The 22788-nt window shown below is 48.0% G+C and overlaps 1 protein-coding gene across 1 annotated transcript in view; it reads right to left on the bottom strand.

Moving 5' to 3' along the window:
- The window catches only part of igf1ra (insulin-like growth factor 1a receptor), a gene marked incomplete at both ends in the record, with an annotated part of 75698 nt that overhangs the window by 45668 nt on the left and 7242 nt on the right, over positions 1–22788 (bottom strand). Inside the window, one exon of the mRNA XM_083666210.1 lies at positions 19581–20132. Within this exon, the coding sequence (XP_083522336.1) occupies positions 19581–20132 (552 nt within the window). The remainder of the gene's footprint in view (positions 1–19580; positions 20133–22788) is intronic.

Genomic DNA, 22788 nt, shown 5'->3' with positions numbered 1-22788 from the left:
AGCATGCTGGAGTAGCTGAGGTAAACAGTGTTGGAGTGCCGTTTTTTCAGAGGCTCATTTCCCGTCATACATTCTTTGAGCTGTGTTCCCATGACTACTTTAACTCTTCAACGCTAATGCGCGTCGTGCTAAGGAGAAAAAGAATATACCAAGAAAGCAGCAGCAGGTCTCGTAAGGGTGACTAGGAACAGAACTAGGTCTAACCGTTTGCCCTCGGATTCTCTAGCAGAGATACGGAGCCAGCTCATGAACAACACCAGGTCCCCCCCAGAGCTGCTCTCTCATCGAGTGAGTTCTGGTGTCTATCATGTCAAATTCAAGATGATACCCCTCTTTAGAACTCTCTTCCATATTTCTTCCCGCTTGCTCTGCCTTGGACAAAATTACAAAGGAGGAAAGTCATGAGTCATCCCGTAAGTGTGACGCCTGGCTTACGTTGTTCAAATGTACTGATCCACACCCCCCCAAAAAAACGAAAAAAGACAGGAGTAGTAGAGGGGTAGAGGAGTGGGAACTGCTGGTGTGGCTGTGGGAGGGGGGGAAGACTAACTACTGATGGTGTTGGCTGTGGGGCTGGACTAACTGCTGGTGGATTGAGGGAACGGGGTCTTGAGAGGACAGGGGTGGTGTCCTCTTTTCCGCCTGCGTAATTATATAAAGAGCTGCCAGTGTGACACACTGTCACAATAGGAAGCAGTAACAACAACAGCAGCAGCCATGACGTGAGAGAGAGAGAAAAAAGTAGCCTTTTTTACGTAATCCTGTCCAGATCAAGGCTTGTATATCCTGGGTAACCAGGCTAACAGTGCCAACAGGGTGAGAAGAGGTCTCGTTGCTCAGCAGATGTTCTGGCAAAGACAAGCAGATCAGGGGAGCGGAGGAGGTCGAAGACGAAGAAGAGGAGGAAGAGGAGGGAAGAGAGGACGAAGAGTTAACAGGGGTGGGTGAGGAGGAGGAGGAGGAGGAGGAGGAGGAGGAGGAGGGGTAGAAGGAGGAGAGGTGGGACAGGTGAAGCAGGGGTTATCAGCTTTTAGACGAGATAGGGCCGTGACCCAGAGTTCATCAGACAAGAGGAGTAATGAGTGAACAATAGACATTCTTGGGATTCTCTCTCTCTCACAAGGGCAAGCCAATCAGACGAGCACCCCCAGCAGTGCCCTACAAAAGCAAGAACAGTGTCTCTGTCCTCCCATTGTGTTACAGTGACACAAGCTGTAACCAAGGCGTTCGGAAACTAGACAAACCCAGAAGACGCTCACAGACATGAAATCATCCGATGAATAATGGCCAACCTATGACAATCCACACAACCCACTCTGTGAGAAGCAGCAGAGAGCCTGAGTCAATACTCGATACCCAACCTCCGTATATGCCTCTTAGAAGCGCCCTGTTGTTTGAAGTGCTCCTCTATGGTGACACCAATCCCTCATCACCACCACCAACATCTCTGAGCCCAACCCAGTGCCATTGTCTCTCTCCTCTCCTTATCTCCCACCCAGACAGAGGAATCCTCAGAATGCACCAGGAATGCCCACCAGGGAGGCCAGCCACAACTCAACTGACCCCCCCCCCCCCCCCCCCCCCGCCCTGAGGTGAATCTCTGTGAGGGGGGGGGGGGGGCTCAGGGCAGCTCTGATGTGGTAAAGTGTTCCCACCCGAGCTCCTAATACCAGTGTCTCTTCCTTGATCAAACATAACACTGTTTCATCAATACACCTTTTGGATCTCACACGAACCACTTTGAAAGGAAGAACTTTACAGAACATATTCATAAGCCATACATAACACCTGCATAAGCAATACACACACACGTTCATAAAACACTGAGGTCAACAACTGTTATGTGTGTGCGAACCTATCGGATGATCAGGCACCACCAGTATGTCACAGTGTACCAGCACCCTGGCGGTGTGTGGATAGACAAGGCATGACTACCCAGTGTCCATACATGGGCAGGAGGAGAGGCAGGGAGACAAATGAAATCACGGCCGAGGCTTTTCTCTTCAATAACGGCCGCTCGCTCTTGTTTACTCCTGGTCGAGACATTTGGTTTAACAGAGCGGCACGCTCTCGAAAACTCAATTAGCAGATTTATAGTCCTTCAACCTCAAGTGACACACAAGCGGGGAGAGGAGAGAGGAGAGCAGTTAAGAAGGGAGCGAGGGGCTGCTCAGGTGGACGTTAACAGGCTCCGGATCTTAAAAAAACAATAGAGGTCAATTACATCTCAGAATCAATAGAAGAATGATAGCAGCGGTGATACTCCGTTCTCAGATTAAACACCTATCAAGGCAATGATGCTAATTTGCCAACCTACATCACCACATAAAACAACAATAGAATTACTCAGCCCGAATAATCCGATGACATTCCGCTGTCCACTTAGGAAACCAACGGGGAGCCAAGTGTCAAATGCTGACTGTCTAATGCCAACACACAGCATAGTGCCGAATAACTGCGGAATAACATGATTGTCCAAGTGTTCATGATTTAACAGATTTAAGGCAGACTCCAAACTAAGCAAACAGCCCATTAATCCTCACTTGTAAGAGGCCATTGGCACACAGAGCCGCGTGGTTCATTTCTGCTGAGCAACATAGCTTGGGGCTTTGATGAGTCCTGAGGAGTGAAGACTTCTAGTATGATCATTAGAGTTCATCAAAGCACAGTCAGAGGATTGGGGGGAGGGGGGGGGGGGGCTGAGTAGAGCCAACCAAAGAGGAAGGAGAGCTCAAGCAGGGAGGGCTAATAGAGAATGGAGGTGGTCCATCCCTCCTTCCTTCTCATAGCGGAGAGGTGATACCACCACTCTCTCTCTCTCTCTCTTACTCTCTCTCTCTCTCAGGAGCGGCTTAATCCCAATGAGAATGCCTGTGCTCTCAAAGGATGCCCGCAGCCCAAGAGGGAGAAGGATGCTGCCAAGCAATTAAATGGAAACTCACTGGTTCAACAGTCACGGTCTGGAACTGTTTTAATAAGCTGGAAACTATTTCCAAAATGGTTGACGGTTCTGATGCCGGCGAGAGACAAAGGGCTTCATTGTAAAGACGGAGCGTGTCTTTTTTTTCTTCTTCACTGATCAAGTTCACTGCCAAGGAACAGGCGACAGTCCCGAAGGCTGTCGTCTGTTGTTTTTTCATCCCCCTCCCTCGCCCCTCCCCCACCTCCTCCTGCCCCCCACTACCACAGAAGGAGACAGGCCAGACCTCCTCCATTGAGATCTGCGACAGAATGCCACTCTATAGGCTTAACCATCCCCACAGTCGTGGCCTACTGCCAATCTCTGAATCAATTTATGATAACCCTAATCCCCCCCCCCCCCCCCCCCCAAGTCAAAGGGGATGTAATTACATGGGAAAGTCGAAGTCGGTAAAAACCACCACAGATTCCTAGAACGGGTGTGTCAAGTCAGTTAGTTTACACAAAAAAAAACAAAAAAAAGAAAGAGAGAGAGAAAATGTCACAGACAGATGCACTTCCCAGCACAATGCCATCACTGCAATTACGGACGAGCGAGTAAAGAGGAGACAGAGCTGCTTTTCTTCCGTCACTCACCCCGTCTCCCTCTGTCCAACAGCAACGCTGTCCCAAAGCTAACACACAGACAATCCCCGACAGACTGACTCACCCAGTCACTATAGACATTGCTAACCTTTGTGTACTACTGTACTACTGTCCTACTGTACTTGTGAGCAAGATGGTTTCATCTGACAAACAGAGATGACTTGTTGTGTGTTGTCTGCTGCTCAGGCCCATCTCCTGTGACTGCCTCAGCAGCCTCAGCCTTAGCTGGTGATTAGCGAAAAAGAAAGCTTACTTTGCCATTTCAACGGCCTGTACATCAACCCTGAGAACTACCAGTGGGACCGAGGGAGTGACAGCCTTGTTTGATCTAGACCTTGGCTCCTAGAGATGTCAGTGTGTGTGTGTTTATACGTCATTTAGCTGATGCTTTTATTCAAAGCGACTTACATTGCAGTGAATGTGAATACATTTTTCAGGATATATGGTTGTGTGTGTGTGTGTGTGTGTGTGTGTGTGTGTGTGTGTGTGTGTGAGTGTTTGGTATGTGTGTGTGACCCAGCCCAGAGACCTCTGAGCCATGCAGAGAGATACACTATGTGAACCTCCTCTCTCTTTTTTCTCCCTCTCCCTCCCTCCCTCTCTCCCTCCCTCCATCCTATGTTTTTTCCCATCCACCTCCCCCAGTAGCAGGACGTGACCCGCCCAGCTCACACTCACTCCATAAATCACTGGCCGCGTCTCCGGCGCGTACTTGAAAAGAGGCCGCAGCGCTCCTTTTCTTTGCCCCCGAGAGGCCGCTTCCTCCCGCCGCGCGGGGCTCGCAAGGAGCCAAGAGTTTAAACACACGCTCGTGTGCACCGCTTTCCGACACCCGCAGGCACAAAGTGACGCGCAGCACGGCGCGGAGAGAGGTGTCTGTCTCCGTGGCAATGACGGAGAGTGCGTTCTCCGGAGCACGTACGTACACGCTAAGAAATAGCAACCACCCCCCCACCCCCCACCCCCCTTTGATATTTACATACACTTCTGTGAAGAATCACAAAGAGCCAGTGTGTGTTGCCACGCGTCTTGTCGAGAAACAAGCAAGAGGAGAATAGTTTTTAATGGACCACGCTTTGGTAAAGAACAGAGACAGAGAGTCCATGCTCTCCCTCAGCATAGGAGCAGCTCACTCACTCTTTATGGAGCGTGACTCCATTTACACCATCAACACTACACATGAGCCACTCCGAAACAACTGACAGACCATAAGTCAAATCCTTAAAACGACAGCATATCAAGTGAGAAAACGTCACGTCAATTGCCTCTTGAAATGAAAACCGATTCGGAAAAAAAAGAAAAAATTCCACCGGCTCTGGAATCTAGAATTAATCCTCGACTTGAGTGGCAAGGGGAGCAATGGCTGGAAAAAGGTCACGCTGAAACGCATCCCCTGGTAGTCTGAGATATTTCCTTTACTTAGCTCTACATACTTCCACAATTACGCCAGCCACTTCATGTTTTCAGTTCATTAAAACATTGGCCGGTGTGTCACATGGTTCAAAAACCATGTGGGGGGGGGGGGGGGGCTAAGTCTGTTTTTAACCATGAGGTCTCCTGAGGGGTAGAAGGCTCAAATACTATCGATGGCAGTGATGACTAACACAGAGAGAGGGTCATTAGTCCAGCGTGTCTGACAGCATATCCACTCTGTGCCAGTCATGCCAACCTAGTGCCTCGCCATCTGTCTCCTCCAGACTGATGGATATACACGGCCGCCTCCTCCTTCCTGCGGTAGGAGGCTGGCAGACTGTGACTCCTCTAAAAGGGGTAACATTTTCAACTATACTTGGATAAATCCAAGGTGATCCTAGAAAAGTGATATAATAATAATAATAATAATAATAATAATAATAATAATAATAATAGTCATAAAAGATGCGCGAGTACTCATTTTACAAAACACAGGCAGTCTTAGGCTGTTTCTTTCCCCGTCAGAAGTGCTCCCATTGAACCCGTTGCTCTCAAAGCCATACTTCAAGATGAGTTATGGATTCTCCAGTGCTAATGCCTCCACTCAGAGCCCTCTCCACACGTCTATGATAAAATGGTCTCTTTCTCTCTTTCGCTCTCTCTCTCTCTCTCTCACACACACACACACACACACACACACACACACACACACACACACACACACACACAAACATATTGTGAGTCACATGACAAGTGCATAGCCAGTTCAGGGTCAGTGGCAGAGCATAGCCCCTGTGAGTAGGCTTGTGGAGGACCCAGACAGTGACGACCATGAACACTCTCCTCCAATCAGCCTTGAGAAGAGGATGTCGCCATTACCCCTGATCAGTAGCACCCCTCTCAACCCTCGCCAGCGCCTGGCTCCAGCCTGGAGAGCTGCCTGCTATACACAGTATAGTCTGTACTTAAGACAACCTCCAAACTCCAAAACATAAACCTCTGGCACACTGAGGACATGGTGAAAAACAACATGCTCACCACAAGCCTCCGTGTTGGTCAGACGAGGACATGTGAGGGTGACAGGATAATGCAGGGACGAGACAGGGAATGAGATGCAGCAGGTGAGGTATCAGCATCTATAGGGATCTGAGCCCTGACTGGCTGCCTGGCTGCCTGGCTGGCTGGCCGTGAAACCTGTGAACTTTAACACCTGTTCCACCTGGTTCAGCACTGAGCAGTGGAGGCAGGCGACTTGGCGTTAAGGTCAGGGCAGTTTCCCACGGTGAAAGGACAGGAGAGGACAGGGAGAGTTGAGTCAAATGTCAGGCTGGGAGCCATCCCTCCCTCCCCTGTTTAGCTTGTAGCGAGGCTCCAGCGAACTCCTGTTTTCTTACAGTCACTGTCACCATACCAGATGAAGGACCACCATCTATAGTGCACTCAACAAGGTCAGCAATGCATCATTTAACAACTATCACTCAATGACAGGCAAGGAGAATAACTGTTCTGGTCTCTTATCATTTTTATCTGATCGTCTCTCCCATGGAGATAATACTGTATGTTCAGTTTTTCTAATCTATGGTCTCCCCAGTCAGTGGTAATCAAACAAAAACAAAACCATCAAGATATGTGTGTGTGTGTGTGTGTCTGCATGTGTGTTGCGTATGTGTGTGTGTGTGTGTGTGTGTGTGTGTGTGTGTGTGTGTGTGTGTGTGTGTGTGTGTGTGTGTGTGTGTGTGTGTATGTGTGAGGGCCTTCAAGATACTGCCGGATACTTTCACAGCCCAGAGATGTTCACAGTCCCTCTGGGAAAGGCGATAGTTAAGCACATATTGGATTCCATTTTCCGCCCAAGTATAAAACACAGAGAGATGGCAGCACAGAGTGAATGAATCCGCAGTTAACGAGAACAGATGAAACACATGGAGGAGGAGAGGGGGGGGGGGGGGGTCAAAGTGCTTAATCTAATCATCAACATTGACTACAGTCTGCCATTTGTGTGGCACAATGCGGACGGTCTTCTGTCCTAGGGTCTCTTGCACACTGGCTAGCCAAACAAAATTAGCCAGTCGTTTGAAAAATGCTATGGAGCGAAAGAGAGAGAGAAAGAAAAAAAAAAAAAACTCCACACGCATAAATATGGCCCAGAGGAAACGGTGCAGATGAATGACTTGCGTATGCAGAGTGAAAAACATCACAATGCTACAATCCCTGTGAACAAAGGACACTTTGTGTTTCAGCATGCTACAGGCATTCACGCACGCACACACACACACACACACACACACACACACACACACACACACACACAGGCACACAGACAGGCAAACAGACAGACACACAGACACAGACACAGACACACACACACACACACACACACACAAACACACACACACACACACACACACACACACACACACACACACACACACACACACACACCCCTTCCCATCATGCCACGCCTCCCAACCCTAGTTCCATGTCTGGGGGACACACATCTGGAGTTGGGCTTTGACGTTTAAGGGCATATTTGTTTAAACACACGCACTCCGCATGTAGAGTTAATCACATCCATTTTCAAGCTGGTACGAGACAAAAGACAGTCCGTTTTAACGGCAATGCGCTTTTTAAAGTAGCACCAAGAGTCCAGACATCAAAAGAAAATTATACAAAGCCTTGCACCTTTATCAAAATGTTAGGGTATTCTTCATAGACTTCCTATTCTAAGTACCATCATTGCCAGTATCAACAGGCAGATGAATGTGGACATATCTGTATTCTGTTTGGCTAGTTTGCCAGGACAGTGATTGTGGTCCAGGTAGAGATTCTACGGGGCTTTCTTTAACAAGAGCCTCAGAGTCAATACCACACACAGGTGTGTGTATGTGTGTGTGTGTGTGTGTGTGTGGGGGGGGGGGGGGTTAGTTAGAACTAAACAAAACAAAACAGGAAGATAAACCATATGTCATGCAGTGAGAGGGGGGGTGGAATGTCAAAACAAACCTCTTTACAAGTCAGCACATGCCTGACAAAGGCAGCGAGAGCTCACTACACAACAACATCTGACTGCACCAGGGAGAGGCGAGAGAGATGGACCGGAGCAGAGGACATTTTGTTCCTATGTATCATAGATAGAGCAGGCAACAATTTGTCCACTCAATGTTCACCGTCACATCAAAAGGAATCCGAGATGTGTGGAACACAACACAGAGATGTGAGGAACCTAAAATGCCCTGGTTCCCGTAGCGTGGGTTTCAGTGGTCGAGAGGCAACATTGGGTAAATGAGTGTAACTAATGTAGCCTAATAAAACATGAATGAATATCAGAGGTGTTTACATGCCCGCTGTGGGGCTAGGCTAGCTAGCGGCTGTCATGTTAATCAGAGGAACAGAAAGAGGTAGCCCCCCCCTAAAGCTAAAAGTCCCATGCAAACAAGCCTGGCTGGCCATGTCTCCGTAATTGATGCACTAATGGGAGTGGGTGGGTGGGGGGGGGGGGGGGGGTGGGGGGGGGCTGGAGATGTGTGTGTGTGTGTGGGGGGGGACGGGGGACGACTGGGGGACTGGGACTTCAAAGGCCCACTGGACGCTTATCAACGAATGTGCTCTCATCAGACACGAGAGGACGAGGCAGATGAAAGGAGTAATAATGCACCTCTGCCCCCACCGTTCCACTCTCCTCTATCAGCACTGGGCCTGAGGAGCCAGCCAGTCAGCTGACAGGACCCAGACCAAGACCACAGGAGAGGGATGGAGGGAGGGGGGAGTGGAAAGAGAGAGAGAGGAATCAGCCTGGACCTGGACCTAAACACACGCAGGAGACTGGGAAGAAGACAGATACCCAGACAGCGTTGTCCAATCAGTCATTCCCTCTTGGTTTTGGGGGAAGTCCACTATAAAGACGGCCACACAATCTGTCGCTGAGTTTTCTAACCCATCGGTTACCTGAAGGGCCATTTCTTGGGATATGACAAATAACTGAGACAAATAAGGTCTATTGAGACCTTATTAACCTTCACCCCCCTCTCTCACCCCGTCTCCAAACATAAAATGACAATACGGCACACAAGATGAACGTCCAGAGACAGTTTAACAGGGATGAATGAGGATAGCGAGAGGTCCCAGGTGACATGGCCTTCTCCTCCACTCAGCAGAAGCTAGAGCAAGAAAGAGAGAGAGAGCAAGAGAGAAAGAGAGCGAGAGAGAGATAGAGCTGTCGCCACTGCTGCTGCTGTGCACTCCAGAGACGTCTATATTTATCTGACATAGTAACAGGCCGCCGTCTGCTGATAAAACAGGAGCGCAGCTGTGCTCCACCTCCTCCGCCCTCTGACCCAACACTGTTTCTGTGGCCAGGGATGAGGACACAATGTATATATCTCCAGCGATGTGAGGTTGAGATAGTGTTGTTGTGGAATGCCACGTTAGCGTGCTAGCGTTAGCGTGCTAGCATTAGCCTACGAGACCTCAGGTTTTGGAGCGCAAATTGTCAAGGTTTGTTTCCAATCAGACATCAAAGGATTTCTGTGAGCAGGAGCGACCCGGCGTGTTAAGACCGGAGCTGGACGCCATATTTCATCCTTGGCCACTCTGGTGCGAACAAAGCGGCAACTGGTGATAGCTGTGTTGGAGTGGCCCATTGGGGCGGCAGGCCAAGGAGTGGTGGGTCTGCCAGGAGAGACAGAGAGGGGCAGCAGGCGCAGAGGAGCCCCAGACACCTGTGCCCATTAGGCAGGGTGCTGACAACTGCACTGGGCCCTGGGGATCCCATCCAAACAAGCTGAGGAGAGAGAGAGGGGGGGGGAGCACCTCCCCTCCTCCTCTTTCTCCTTCTCCTCCAATAGGTCAAGGTCAGCCTTCAACAGACTAGCTGAGAGCACTGGGGACTCACAGAGCTATGGCAGCTAGTTAGCTACACACACACACACACACACACACACACACAGAAAGACCCTGTGTGTAGGAGCTCCTCACGTCTTTCCTCACGTCGGAGACTAAGGAGGCTCAGTGAAGGGTTAAAGGGGAAGCGTGGTTGTCAGAGGGATTTCAATTAGCATGAGTAACTCCATAGGATTTCCTTTGTAATTTTATGATACCCTTTCATCTCCTCAGCGCGTACAAGCTAGCAAAAAGAACAGACGTTCACAGTGGCGGCACGCTGCAGCCTGTTCAATGTCTTGCTGACACACACACACATAAACGCACACACACACACACACATACTTACACATGTGGCTATTATTTAGCTCTCAAGATGTGTCACAGAGCATTGTGTATCTGAATCTCGATTTCAAAGTAAAAACAACAGCTATAAAGTGAACAGCATTAACCTTGAAATCTGATTTGTGAACCCTGCACACTGCTTATATCATGGCAGTGGCACAACCCAAACGTAGAACTAGAGGGTCCGTCATTTATCTTGAATATCAACACTAGTTTTAGGGCGAAATCCAGTTGTGGACAGTGTTAAACATATCCAGATGAATGTTATGTATGGTTCTGTAAGGTTCCTATCTCCTGGGTCTGTCTGTCTGTCTGTCTGTCATGTATCTTCATCCAACCCGTGCCATGGCTCTACCGGCCAGCTGGTCTATCCTCTCAGCACCATGCCGGGTCATGGCCCAGATATACGTCTCTCCGCTGGGTGTCTCGGGACGGACGTACCCTGGTGGTTCCAGTCCTGACACATGCCACTCTGAGATGCACTCAGGAGGCTGCAGGGCTGGCATAGCAAGCTGCTGTCTTCAGAGACACACATTTCTGTCATGTTAAGACAGCAAGACAAGCACATGGAGAAAAAATGACACACGCACACGCACGCCCACACACCCTTCAGCTGAAAGTCCAGGGCCGTTTTGTTTTCCTAGTCCACCCCTGCGCGCGCACAGACACACACACACACACGCACACACGGACGCACGCACGCACACACACACTACAGGGAGGGAGAGTAGAAAAAGCATTTCTGACCCTATCAACCCTGCAGCTAGCTATTCAAGCATGGTAAGATCATATCTTTTCTCTGTGGTATGTCCAATATATCCGCCAATACCGCACGCACCCTCATTTCTGCAGGAGAGATTTGTCGGCAGGAGACTTTTTTTTCCACTGTGGAATTAACTTGTGCTCCGAGAGCTTACTTGCGGGCATGGCGCATTATCTCCCTGGCAATGCCAAGCCTAACCAGCCAGCAGCATCAGCAGCAGCAGCAGCAGCGAGTGGCTGGCCTGCACCAGAGAGAGCTTAGGCAGGCAGACAGACAGACAGGCAGACAGGCAGACAGACAGACAGACAGACAGACAGACAGACAGACAGACAGACAGACAGACAGACAGACAGTCAAAGTAGCAGCATGGCACAAGCCCAGGCATGGCTGTCATCTCACCTCCGCGAGGAGCAGAGCATTGCGTGGCTAACAGGCGGAGATAGCCCTCTCATCCTTCCTGCCATTCCACCGGGGCTGAGCGGAACCTACCACAGAGCCGGGGGGCCCCACGGCGCTGAGAGAGGAAGTCATAGTATTCACACACATTTATGAATGAGTGCTGAGAGCAAAAGGATGAGTCACAGCTTCCGTGCAGCCTGGCCAGAAGGCAGCAGGCAGCCCATCACTGGCGGCACTGAGTGGCTGACATTATGGCACTACATTACACACACACACACACACACACACACACACACACACACACACACACACACACACACGTACGTACGTACACACACACATACACACACGCACGCACATACCAACGAACGCTCAGACACACACATAGGCGTGCTCCAGCATACACATTGTGGCATCACATCACACACACACACACACACACACACACACACACACACACACACACACACACACACACACACACACACACACACACACACACACACACACAGACAGACACACACACTGGGCAAACGCACAGGAAAATGTCTGGAGGTGGAGGGATGTCACTTGAGGCATGTGAGAAAGGGAAGGAATGTGTTTCTGTCTGTCGCTTTAGAGACCGGCAGCATTACACACAGATTCTTACATTTTGGCAAATCAACGCTGAGGCGAAAACTGCCAAAAGAGAACAATCTGTCAAGCCTTCAGATAGTCCGTAGGCCACTAAGGATACTATTTGGGTCAAAATAACGCATACCTGGGTATTCCATTATTAAATGATAGACAGACATACATGAGAAACATCAGATGACGGATACGAACGTCAGAAACATAAACGTACAATTTGATTTAAGCTTCAGTAAAACGTCCTAAACTGTTGTTGATCAGTGTTGTTAGTGGCTTGTCATGAGTTGCACTACAAACTACCAATCCAGTAAATCAGACATTACAAATGTGCTTTTTGGGAAGAACTCAAAACGCATTAAACAATGAAGGAAAATAAATTCCTGTCTGACCAATCACACTGGCCGCTCACCCTCAATGGCTCACAAAGTCCACAAGGGAACCAATAAAACCAATTGAGCAGAAAAACTATTTGTAACCAAACTGATTTTTCCCCCCGCATTCAGAGGGTTCAGGTTCTTGCTGCCCACTGAAGAGTGATTCTGTTACGGCTAAACGTATTATGATATCCTGCTCAAATTTCCCAAGAATGACATTTATGAATGTGACCTAGATGGGAGAAAATGTGGCAGAGGCCAAGAGAGGGGATGAGAGGGAGGGAGGGAGGGGGAGTAGAGTTAGGTGGAATGTACATACACAGACACACAGACATACACACACAGGCACGCAGGCACGCACGCATGCACACACACACACAAAAACACACGCACACACACACACACACACACGCATAAACAACCGCTCTATGAACTTGTAACAATACAAGTCTTAAGCCATGCTTTAATAGCCACTTAAATACATATTTCAGAAATATCAACACTGTCTTTCCGTAGAGGTGTGGGTGGTGATCTTCCTGTCTACAGGGGGCAGTAGTGAGGGGGAGAGAGAGAAGAGGCTGATACAGCAGCTACTCTAGTTAGAACCCGTACTATAGAGCCCTATTTACGACTTGTTGTCAGTTTGCTTGCCCCCCGACCACTCTTTAAAAAGACATAACAGTCTGGGAAAACAAAGAGAGAGAAGGGGGGGGGGGGGGGGTCGCACACAAGCCTGTCATGAAGGGGTCTTTGTCTACCTGTCTTCCTTCTCTAATTTATTTATTTTTCAATGGCACCATGGAGGAGCAACACAAGGAATCAATAGTCCTCAGTCCTCTGGGGAAATAATGAAGACAAGGGCGCCGCGCGCTAGCAGTACACGGCTCAAGCAGGCCAGGGTTAACCCAATACAACCACTGTGTCTCACGTGTTGATTACATCCCCTCTGCTCTCACCTCGGGGATCGATTCCATATGGGAATCCTTCTCCTGTAATGCAGCTCTGCACAGCCCTGCCCTGTGTCTGGGTCTTTGGCCTGCACACTCACTGGCTACTAGAGAACTGTGGGTGTGCAGCACAACACTGACATGGCGGGTTTGTGAGTGACTGTAGTGTGTGTGCGTGCGTGCGTGCGTGCGTGCGTGCGTGCGTGCGTGCGTGCGTGTGTGTGTGCGTGCCTTGTTTTTCACGAGGAGGAGGAGCTGTCGTGACCCATTGAGAGACGCTGCAGGGCTGTGGGGGGCAGTGGAGGAGAAGATCATGGATCTGATTATGCGGTCTTAATTGGGTGGCTGTGTGTGTGTGTGCGTGTGAGTGTGCGTGTGCGTGTGTATGGGGGTCGGGGGGGGGGGGGGGGGGGCTGCCGGGCTAACCCTGGTAGAGAGAGATATTTAAATACGGGCAGAGAGTCTCTCAACCACCACTAGCGTCAGCACCCCCCCAGGGAGGAAAGCACCGGGCTCCCCGCTCCACTCCTCTCCTCTCCTCTCGTCTCCTCTCCTCCTCTCTCCGAGGCTGGAACTGGAGCCCTTCCTGGTCTCTGTCCCTCACCACGGCCCTTTGATAAGCCTCAGAGAAGACATTAAAAATGTAAAGCCTTCCCTGCATGTTCGAGGCAAAGGTCTGGGATTACGTTGGTTCAACAAAAACAAGACAACCTATCATATAACATAGCCCACCAGGTCCTCGACACCCCCCGTCCCCCCCCGTCCCCGTCCCCCCCTGTCCACACACACACACACACACACACAAACACACAAATGTATCTGGCACCACCACCGTCGTCGTCATCCTCACCTCCATTGGGTGATCTCTTGGCTTTTCACAATCAGTCTTTATACACTGTACCACATGGCCTCTGTGCATACAGGCTGGCCTGTGTATTTCCCCCTCTTTATCCTCTAAGAGCAGCAATGACTAAGCCTGCAGGAATGTCTACCTTATAGACTCACTTAAAGGGACAGGACTCGCAGCCCTTCCCCTGGTTCTGCAACACAACGCGGCTCCATCCTTCACTGTATTACTGGCTACTCAGACACGTTCTGACATGCATTTCAATTTGCCTTCTCATTCGGAATAGAGGATGCTATCAGTTCTATCTTCATTCAAGCCATCCAAACTAAATAATCACGCTTTAAAACGGCCTATCCCTACGAATCAGATGCTGGGGAATCCGATTCTTAAAGACTCTCTGTGCTACAGTAGGTTTAATATACAGCATAGGATCCTTTCATCCAAACAATCCCAATGACCCCCAGAGTGTGTCCTCAGAAGCGGCTCTCCCCTGCTGTAGGGACGACCAGAGTTCAGGTCAAAGCACTCACTGCAATGATATCAAGTGCGCCTCTGGCATCCGGAGAGTAAACAGATTATCAAATGCAAGTCTCCCAGACCAGGGCAGAGCAGAAGAGAGGAGAGCCGTGCCAACTGCCAAGGCTCCTAATGCGTTTTCTCTGCTGGGCTCGGGCAGGGCAGGGCAGGGTTCACTACGGGGACAGACGGTGCTCGGGCCTCACTTATGACCAGCCACTGTGACCTTCACCCTCGTCCCCCCCTCCCCCACCCCACCACCCCCCACCCCCACCACCACTACCCCTCCCTCCCCAGCGCTGACAGAGCCTAATGGACGAACAGGACTTTACTTAATACCACTGTGACTCTTAACAGAGTCACCCTCATGTGAACCCACACAAAGACCCTCTGTTATCTCTCTCCTTATGGCACTCAGGAAATGGGTAGAAATAATACGGGAATCAAGACATTTTTACTCGACTCAGAGAAACACACACCTAGATTGGAGAGGTTCAGACTGCTGAGCAGTGCAGAAATCTAGAGATTTATTAAATGAATCACAAAGTACCGTTCTGGCAGCAGGTGTCTCTTGACATCTAACCCAGTAGAATTTGGAGCAAAATTAAAGATAAACTCTGTGTGCATGTCTGTCTGTCTGACTGACTGTATGTGTGTGTGTGTGTGTGTGTGTGTGTGTGTGTGTGTGTGTGTGTGTGTGTGTGTGTGTGTGTGTGTGTGTGTGTGTGTGTGTGTGTGTGTGTGTGTGTGTGCATCAGGTATTTTGTGGGTAAGTGCAGTGGTTCAAAATGTGTAACCAGAGTTTCCCTGGAGCTGAGCATATTGTAAGCAGATATTCCAACACATTAATGAGAAATGGAAGAAATGTCAGCTATGTGAGGTCAGTAGAGGATGAGAGTGTCTGTTACTCTGTAATGTTCTGCAGAGCTGTTTCTACAGAGCAGAATAGTGTAGGGTGACCTGCCCCTGAGAGAGACTGGAGCTGGACCAGACGGCCTGCCTGCCTGCCTGAATGCCTGGCCGGGAGGGAAAGAGAAGGAGCGGAGCTGTGTTTTCCCCCGGTGAGAGCTCGCCGTTGTGCTTGTACACTTGACATTTCTGTGACATTTTCCCCTCACCACCCCCCACCCCCCCACCCCTCCACACATGGATGGTGAGCCCCTCCGTTAGCTCCTCTCCACATGCCACTAAAGAGCACCCAACACCCCACCGTCTCCACAGCCCCTGCTCTGCTCTGCCTCTCTCTCTCTCCCCAAGACAAAGGGCCAAACAGGCGCGAGGAACTTACAGCCTCAGGTTAGGAATTAACCTGGCTTACCAAAACCAGCAACTGGTGCTATTTCCACCTTCTCCTCTGAAAGGACATGACACTCTCTAATCTGACATAATTCAATTTCACTGGTCGGGTCGGTTTTGTTTGAATACAGTGAACAAACAAGGGGCCAGAATAGCATACTACTGTAGCAGGCAGCATCTCCTAGTCATGGACTGTACTGTAATTAAAGAGAGAACTGGTCCGTATTGACTACAAAACCACTGCACGCCCTTGAAGAAACATCCGTACTGGAGAAAAACAAGGCAATTATGCAGAGGGGAGGAGAGAAGCGGAGTATCTGCCCTTCAAAGAGAGCCAGAGAAAGTCTCATCTCTGCTAGGCTAGTCCTAAACAATATAAGACAAATCCACTACAGCTCTGCTGACTCTTAAGCCGCCTCAACAAACCCATTAAATTAGTCATTCTGTCCTATTATCAAATCCCAGTCTATCTCTCCACAAAGTCTATCTCTACTTTGAGTGTTTATCTACAGCCCTGAGACCTCAAGGCTCTATTAGTGAATGGATTTACCCTGACCTCAGCTTGGCCCTCTGATAGAACAGAGCTGCGGAGGCTAAATGTAAAATGCCCTTCCTCTGCTTTCTATTGTATAAAGGCACATCTAATGAAAAACAAAGATCTGGCCCACAATCAGATAAAGAATAAGCAAATCTGTTAAAGCATATCAGAAAAGTTCATTCAACAGTCAACATCTAGAACGGTCCCGGCTCCAGGTCAGTCCGCCGACACAGCATACAGGAAGCTACACTAGAGAAAGCCTTTCAAACAAACCTTTCACATGCTCATTGACTTAACCCTGCATCCAAAAACATTGTTATAATCACAACAATAAACACAATTCATTGTCTACAGAAACACAAATGGTCACTAAGGAAGCCATGATTTCCTTTATTTGTTTTCTGGGTCTAAAAGGAAGGGGGGTATAAGTCTACCAGCTCAGCGACCATGGGAGCTGTACACAGGTCCTCAAAAGGCTACAGCCGGAGCACATTTTCCCACCATTATTCCTTGGTGATGGGAGGAAGGAGGAGCAGACAGACAAGCAGGAGTGGGAGCCATGTTTTCCCCGCCAGCTCCACGGTGTCAAGGTCAACCTAATCTCCTTCACCAGGCAAAACAGGCATCTGCATACCTTTGATGGGAACCAGTGAGATTCAGCAGAAACTGTCAACACAAAGAGAGACACTTCAGGCTTGCACCAGGCGTCTAGCCTCACTGGAGCTCCAGAGTGTGTCATCATCTAGACAAAACAAACAGATACGAGACGATGGGAGTCTAGTTGGCCAATGCCGTGGCACTGATGTCACCCTCTAAGCCACACATAAACCCTTAACAACACCCACAATGCCTAGGGAAGACAATAAAACAACAAAAAACAACAAAACCAAAGAGGACAACTTTCCCACTATCTCTTGTTATTAGTTGTCTGAATTGTAAACGAGTTAAAAGCCTGTTACAGAATCTATCAGACATGGTTAAATAATTGACTTCATTTTCCCATTATAACTGTATTTATATATGATCCAATAAAAAAGCCCCTATCTAAACCATTTCACACTGTTTTCATATGGCAGCTGTTCATCAAATGGACTTAACTGTCATCAAAACTCATCTTATCACACCAGATAAGATAATGTAAATATTGACATGATATGGTCCAGACAGGTAGACTGGCTCCTTATCTGGCAGAGCAACTGTAAGTCAAGTCAAGACAAAGTCAAAGTTTGTTGGCCATATGCAAAGGATACAGTTGTAAATTGTACAATAAAATGTTTACTCCTCCCAACAGTGCAAATATTAAGAATAAGAATAAATAAAGTAAGAATAAAACATTTGAAATAGGCATACGTGTAAATAAGGCAAAAAGTGAAGATGATGTGAGCAATACAATACAGTAATAAATAGCAGCAGTGATGGTAGTGAGTGTGCAGGTGTGTGTGTGTGTGTGTGTGTGTGTGTGTGTGTGTGTGTGTGTGTGTGTGTGTGTGTGTGTGTGTGTGTGTGTGTGTGTGTGTGTGTGCATGTGTGTGTGCGTATGATAGGAGAGAGCGAGTATATGTGTGTGTGGTTGATGTAAAGTGAGTCAGTGCAGTGCAGATTGTTTTAGGTGAAGGTGAGCAGCAGGTCGTGCAGGGGGACAGCTCGGGTTATCTAGCTTAAAGTCTTCTGGCCTGGAGGTAGAAACTGTCTCGGTACCTGTCGGACCTTCCGCCGTAGATTGAAGACCCATCTCTTCAGGCTACATCTTCACAGTCCCTCCTAAAGACCTCTTCACCCCCACTACCCCCCTGTACAAGTTTCTCTCCTGTTAATAAAATAATAATAATAATCTTCTTCTAGCATTGTGACTGCCAATGGCCCCTGGTCTGAGCATTGATTACTTGACTGATGGATAGATGATTCACTTACTTAAACAAATGTATTTGTTGTAAGTCGCTTTGGATAAAGGCGTCTGCTAAATGCCATAAATGTATTGTAAATGGTCAGAGACCGGACGCACTGGTACCATACATTAGCAACAAACTGTGGCTGGGGTGGCTGAGGTCTTTGGTGTTCTTCTGGGTATTCCTCAGACACCGCCTGTTGTAGATGTCCTGAATGGCTGGGAGCTCATCCCCCCCAGTGACGGACTGTGCTGCCTTCACCACCCTCTGTAGAGCCTTGTGGTCTATGGTGGTGCAGTTGCCGTACCAGGCGGTGATGCAGCCAGACAGGATGCTCTCGATTGGGCATCTGTAGAAGTTGGTGAGGATCTGAGAGGCCATGCCAAATTTCTTTTGCTGCCTTAGGAAAAACAGGCAAAACTGACGCGTCGTCTTGATCACTGTGGCGGTGGGATGGATCCATTTGAAGTCCTCAGTGTTGTGGATACTGAGGAACTTGAAGCTGCTGAACCCCCCTCCCCCCTCCTTTCTAAGTCCTGTAGTCCATGATCAGCTCCTTGGTTTTGCTGATGTTGAGGGAGCGGTTGTTGTCCTGGCACCATACTGCCAAGGCTCTTACCTTCTCCCTGTTGGCTGTCTCGTTGCTGTTAGTGATCAGGCCTACAACTGAGTAAACATTTAATACCTGGAGCTGTATAATGCACCCATCCTTCTCTCCACAAATAGCTTGATCTAAAGAAAAGGTCTCCATAATAAACAGAGAGGAAATGTTTTTACTGGATGGGGGACAATCCTGCTGGCTGACGGAAATGAAGGCAAAACACTGCATAGATTCATGGGATTTGTTCACCGGTGAAGAAATGTACAATTTCTGAATGTTTGCGAGGCTGAGACCCACCTACCTAGATCAAAGACACCTCTGCAAAGGCTTGCATCACAAGTGGTTTACACAAACACTGCCAAATACCCCAGTTATTGGAGAAATAATCTACCTTAAAACCTTAAAAAACCAACATCAACACATCTCATTTTCTGCAGAGCATCAACAAAGATCGTAAAAAAAAATAAAAAAAATTGAAGCAATAAATAGGAGCTCTCTGCAGTCTGTACAGCCTGTCCTGTGTGATGTTTGACTGGGACTCTGTTGACCACGCTAGCGAAATGAAAAGCCCCTTAGCTCTTACCTTTCTGGCAGTGGTTGGAGGTCCAACAGCGGGAGCTGTAGTTGTCATTAAAGCTGGTCTTGATGCACTGTGGGTTGTCCTCCATGATGCCCGGGCAGACGTCACTACACTCCTTGGACTGCTTGTTCCCAGCAATAAAGTTGTTGATGTCCATGATGAGCGACCAGTCCACTGAGTCAAGGTAGCAGAGCTCGGGGTTCTTCTCGATCCTGATGGCCCCTCGCGTGATGTTCCTCAGGTTGTACAGTCCGATGTCCTTCAGACTGGTCATCTCGAAGATGACCAGGGCATAGTTGTAGAAGAGGTTGCGTCCGCGGATGACACTGAGGTTGGGAAAGAGCGTGCTGAGGCTGTCCAGGCCCGAGACGCGGAACAGCAGCAGGTAGTCGGTGATGACGGTCAGCTTGGGGAAGCTGAGGGTCCGGAAGAGCTCCAGGTTGTTGGTCTTGTCTCCGATGAGGAGGATCTGCAGGTAGCCCTCCACCACCGTGCAGTTCTCCAGGCGCCTGAACTCACCGATCTCATTACGGATGTCGAAACTTGGACCACAGACTGGGGGGGAGAGCGAGAAAATGGAGAGTTAGGGATGCACCTCAAAATTATTGGACAGTTCATCAATTTGAAGACATTTGTATGTGTTTGTATGTGAACATACATTCGAAAAACCTCAATGTATGCTTTTACGCTCATTCATTTGTAATAGGATTTGTTTATTCATCTGTCTACTGTACATACAGTACCTTATTTTATGTGTCTGTATCCTTAATTCTACCATGTAAATCCCATTAATTAAGCGTATATCCCTTTTCACATGATGACCTGGCCTAAAGGGTTAAACTATCAGCACATTCCCGACATACTGTAAGAAACAAAAGACAGCGCCAACATAACAAGCACACAGTAAAGTGGCGTAAATAGGTTTAAATCTAATCTTGAAGATCATCTTGGAGAATATCTGGACTCATAGCAGCTTACAACAGGACTTTTTGTGTTTTGCTATACTATGTAGGCCATGCTATGTTCTCTCCATGTACAAAAGCTTATTGTTGCTTGTTTTTCACGGTTGTAACTATTCATTTACTCCTCTGCCCCCCCCCCTTCTCCTAGAGGAATGACGGTCTAAAGTGACAACACCGTCTGTGGCAGGCATTCATACGGGATAGAAAACAGAGACTAGCACATAGGGTCATCTAAGGTGAGTGTGCTCTTAATACTGAGTAGCCTTAGGAAGTTCTTACTCAAACGCATATTTTGATAAGATCTGGGATCTGCAATTCTTTCTAGACGCGTTACTCCTTCACCCAGGATAACCCCCCCCTATTTAAACCGTCCATCCTATCGCTGCTTGGCACAAACAACACACAAAACCACAGCGGCTGGATCGTCTGGATCGTCCTCACACACACTCTCGCCATGTATTATTCATGAATAGCTATGCTGATGGGATATCATCATCTAGCAAATGCTACTGTACCATAACACATCACACCAAATACAGCCGCTATTTATCTCTGTATGTGAATAATAATGAGGGACCTACTGCTTGAACGTAAACAAAACAATAATTCAGACTTGAAACCATTCTTTAAGAATAAATGTACTGTATTATTAAGTGCCTCATATGGAGAGGGTAGTCCGATAGAGAAGTGAATCTCATCATAAATACATTTTACATCCAACATGGTATACTGTAGCCATATCATCCTCATGTAATAGCTTTCATTATTCAAGGTCATAAAATCCTTTGAATACTTCTCGCAAACCATCCTCTCTGAGCCCATAAGCATGTAATGATCACCATTATGAATAATATGAGTCTACAGTGTCTCCTCTTTAAACAGCCCATACACACAGATGCATTGAGCTACAGCTACATGCAGGACCTATGGTAGAGTACAAACAGTAGCCAGTGTTGACATACTCTAACCCACAGCAGGGGGGGGAGACACGCTACAACTCATCAGCCTCGTCAAGGCAGGTAAGGGTCATTTATAGAAATACTATGCGGTGTGACAGAAACGGAAACATGCATGAGATAAGTTAAAAATACAGAAAAGGGGACACTGAGTAACCCACGGGTCGCTAAGAGGGTCAAAATGTTATTTAACGTTTATTGATCCTCTTTTTCAAGAGAGACCTGGTACAGCATGTTACTTGGAAGGTGAAACGATCAGTAGAAGAAATGTCTTGACATATGAGCTGCTTTGGATAAACCTGTTATGTTCTTACAGAGGCTCAGGACACCTTCTAAGCGAGCAGCGTCACGGGGCCTGTCCACTGAGACAAACACTCATGTTTTCAATCTCCATCTCTGATCCTGATGTCAACACCATTTAACTGAGTCTCTGATATTCTGCTGTTAGACAATGAGTTAAATTTCACAACAATGACCACAAACAACAAAGCTTAACAGCTGCTACAGTAGAGCCTATATCAATTTGATCAAATTGTATTTTTGTTGTTGTTTCTGATCCTAAAAATACCCTCTCTATTTTCATATGAATGATATCCATATGACACCAACTGAACCATCTAAAAATCTATTCTCAAAATGTTTCTAAAAGTGAATGAGATTCCACTCCAGTAATGAAAGAAGAGATCCTGCTTGAACTTCTTTGTTCGATCTATCCTGCCAAAAATAGGAAGCACAATGTTTATCAGGATAAATGGCCTTTATTTGCTCCTGTCAGTGTGCTGCACTCTTCCAAATTTAGAACATAAATGATTACTCTGGTAGAAAATAGTATTTGCTTTCTCCTATCGACACTAATGCCCTGGGGCTCCACTTGTGAGCCACGGAGCTGCATGTCTTCTTTGTTTCATTGAGAATTTTCTCCCTGCTCCTCCAGCAGCCAGAGAGAGAGAGAGAGAGAGAGAGAGAGAGAGAGAGAGAGAGAGAGAGAGAGAGAGAGAGAGAGAGAGAGAGGGAAAGAGGAGGGGTGGAGCGACTCAAACACAAAGACTAATTTGTTTGTTAGTAAAGAGAAACTCTAGGCCTCACTTCCTGTTGGAGGCAGTAATAAAATCAGGGGGAGTCTGGCAAGAGGTGGGGGAGGGGGGTGGGGGGGGGAGATATTGTGGCATAGGGAGAGATAGGGTTTCTGCCAAGCATAGCTATCTGAAGCCTTAGTATCATCGTTAAAGCAGGGGTGATAAAAGGACACAGCGGAATAAATGAGACGTGTTTTTGGATGCTACAGTATAGTGG

Source organism: Argentina silus, assembly GCF_951799395.1.
Source record: "Argentina silus genome assembly, chromosome: 3".
Lineage (NCBI taxonomy): Eukaryota > Metazoa > Chordata > Actinopteri > Argentiniformes > Argentinidae > Argentina > Argentina silus.
The sequence above is the reverse complement of the archived record's forward strand: the minus strand, read 5'-3'. Positions and strand labels throughout refer to the sequence as shown.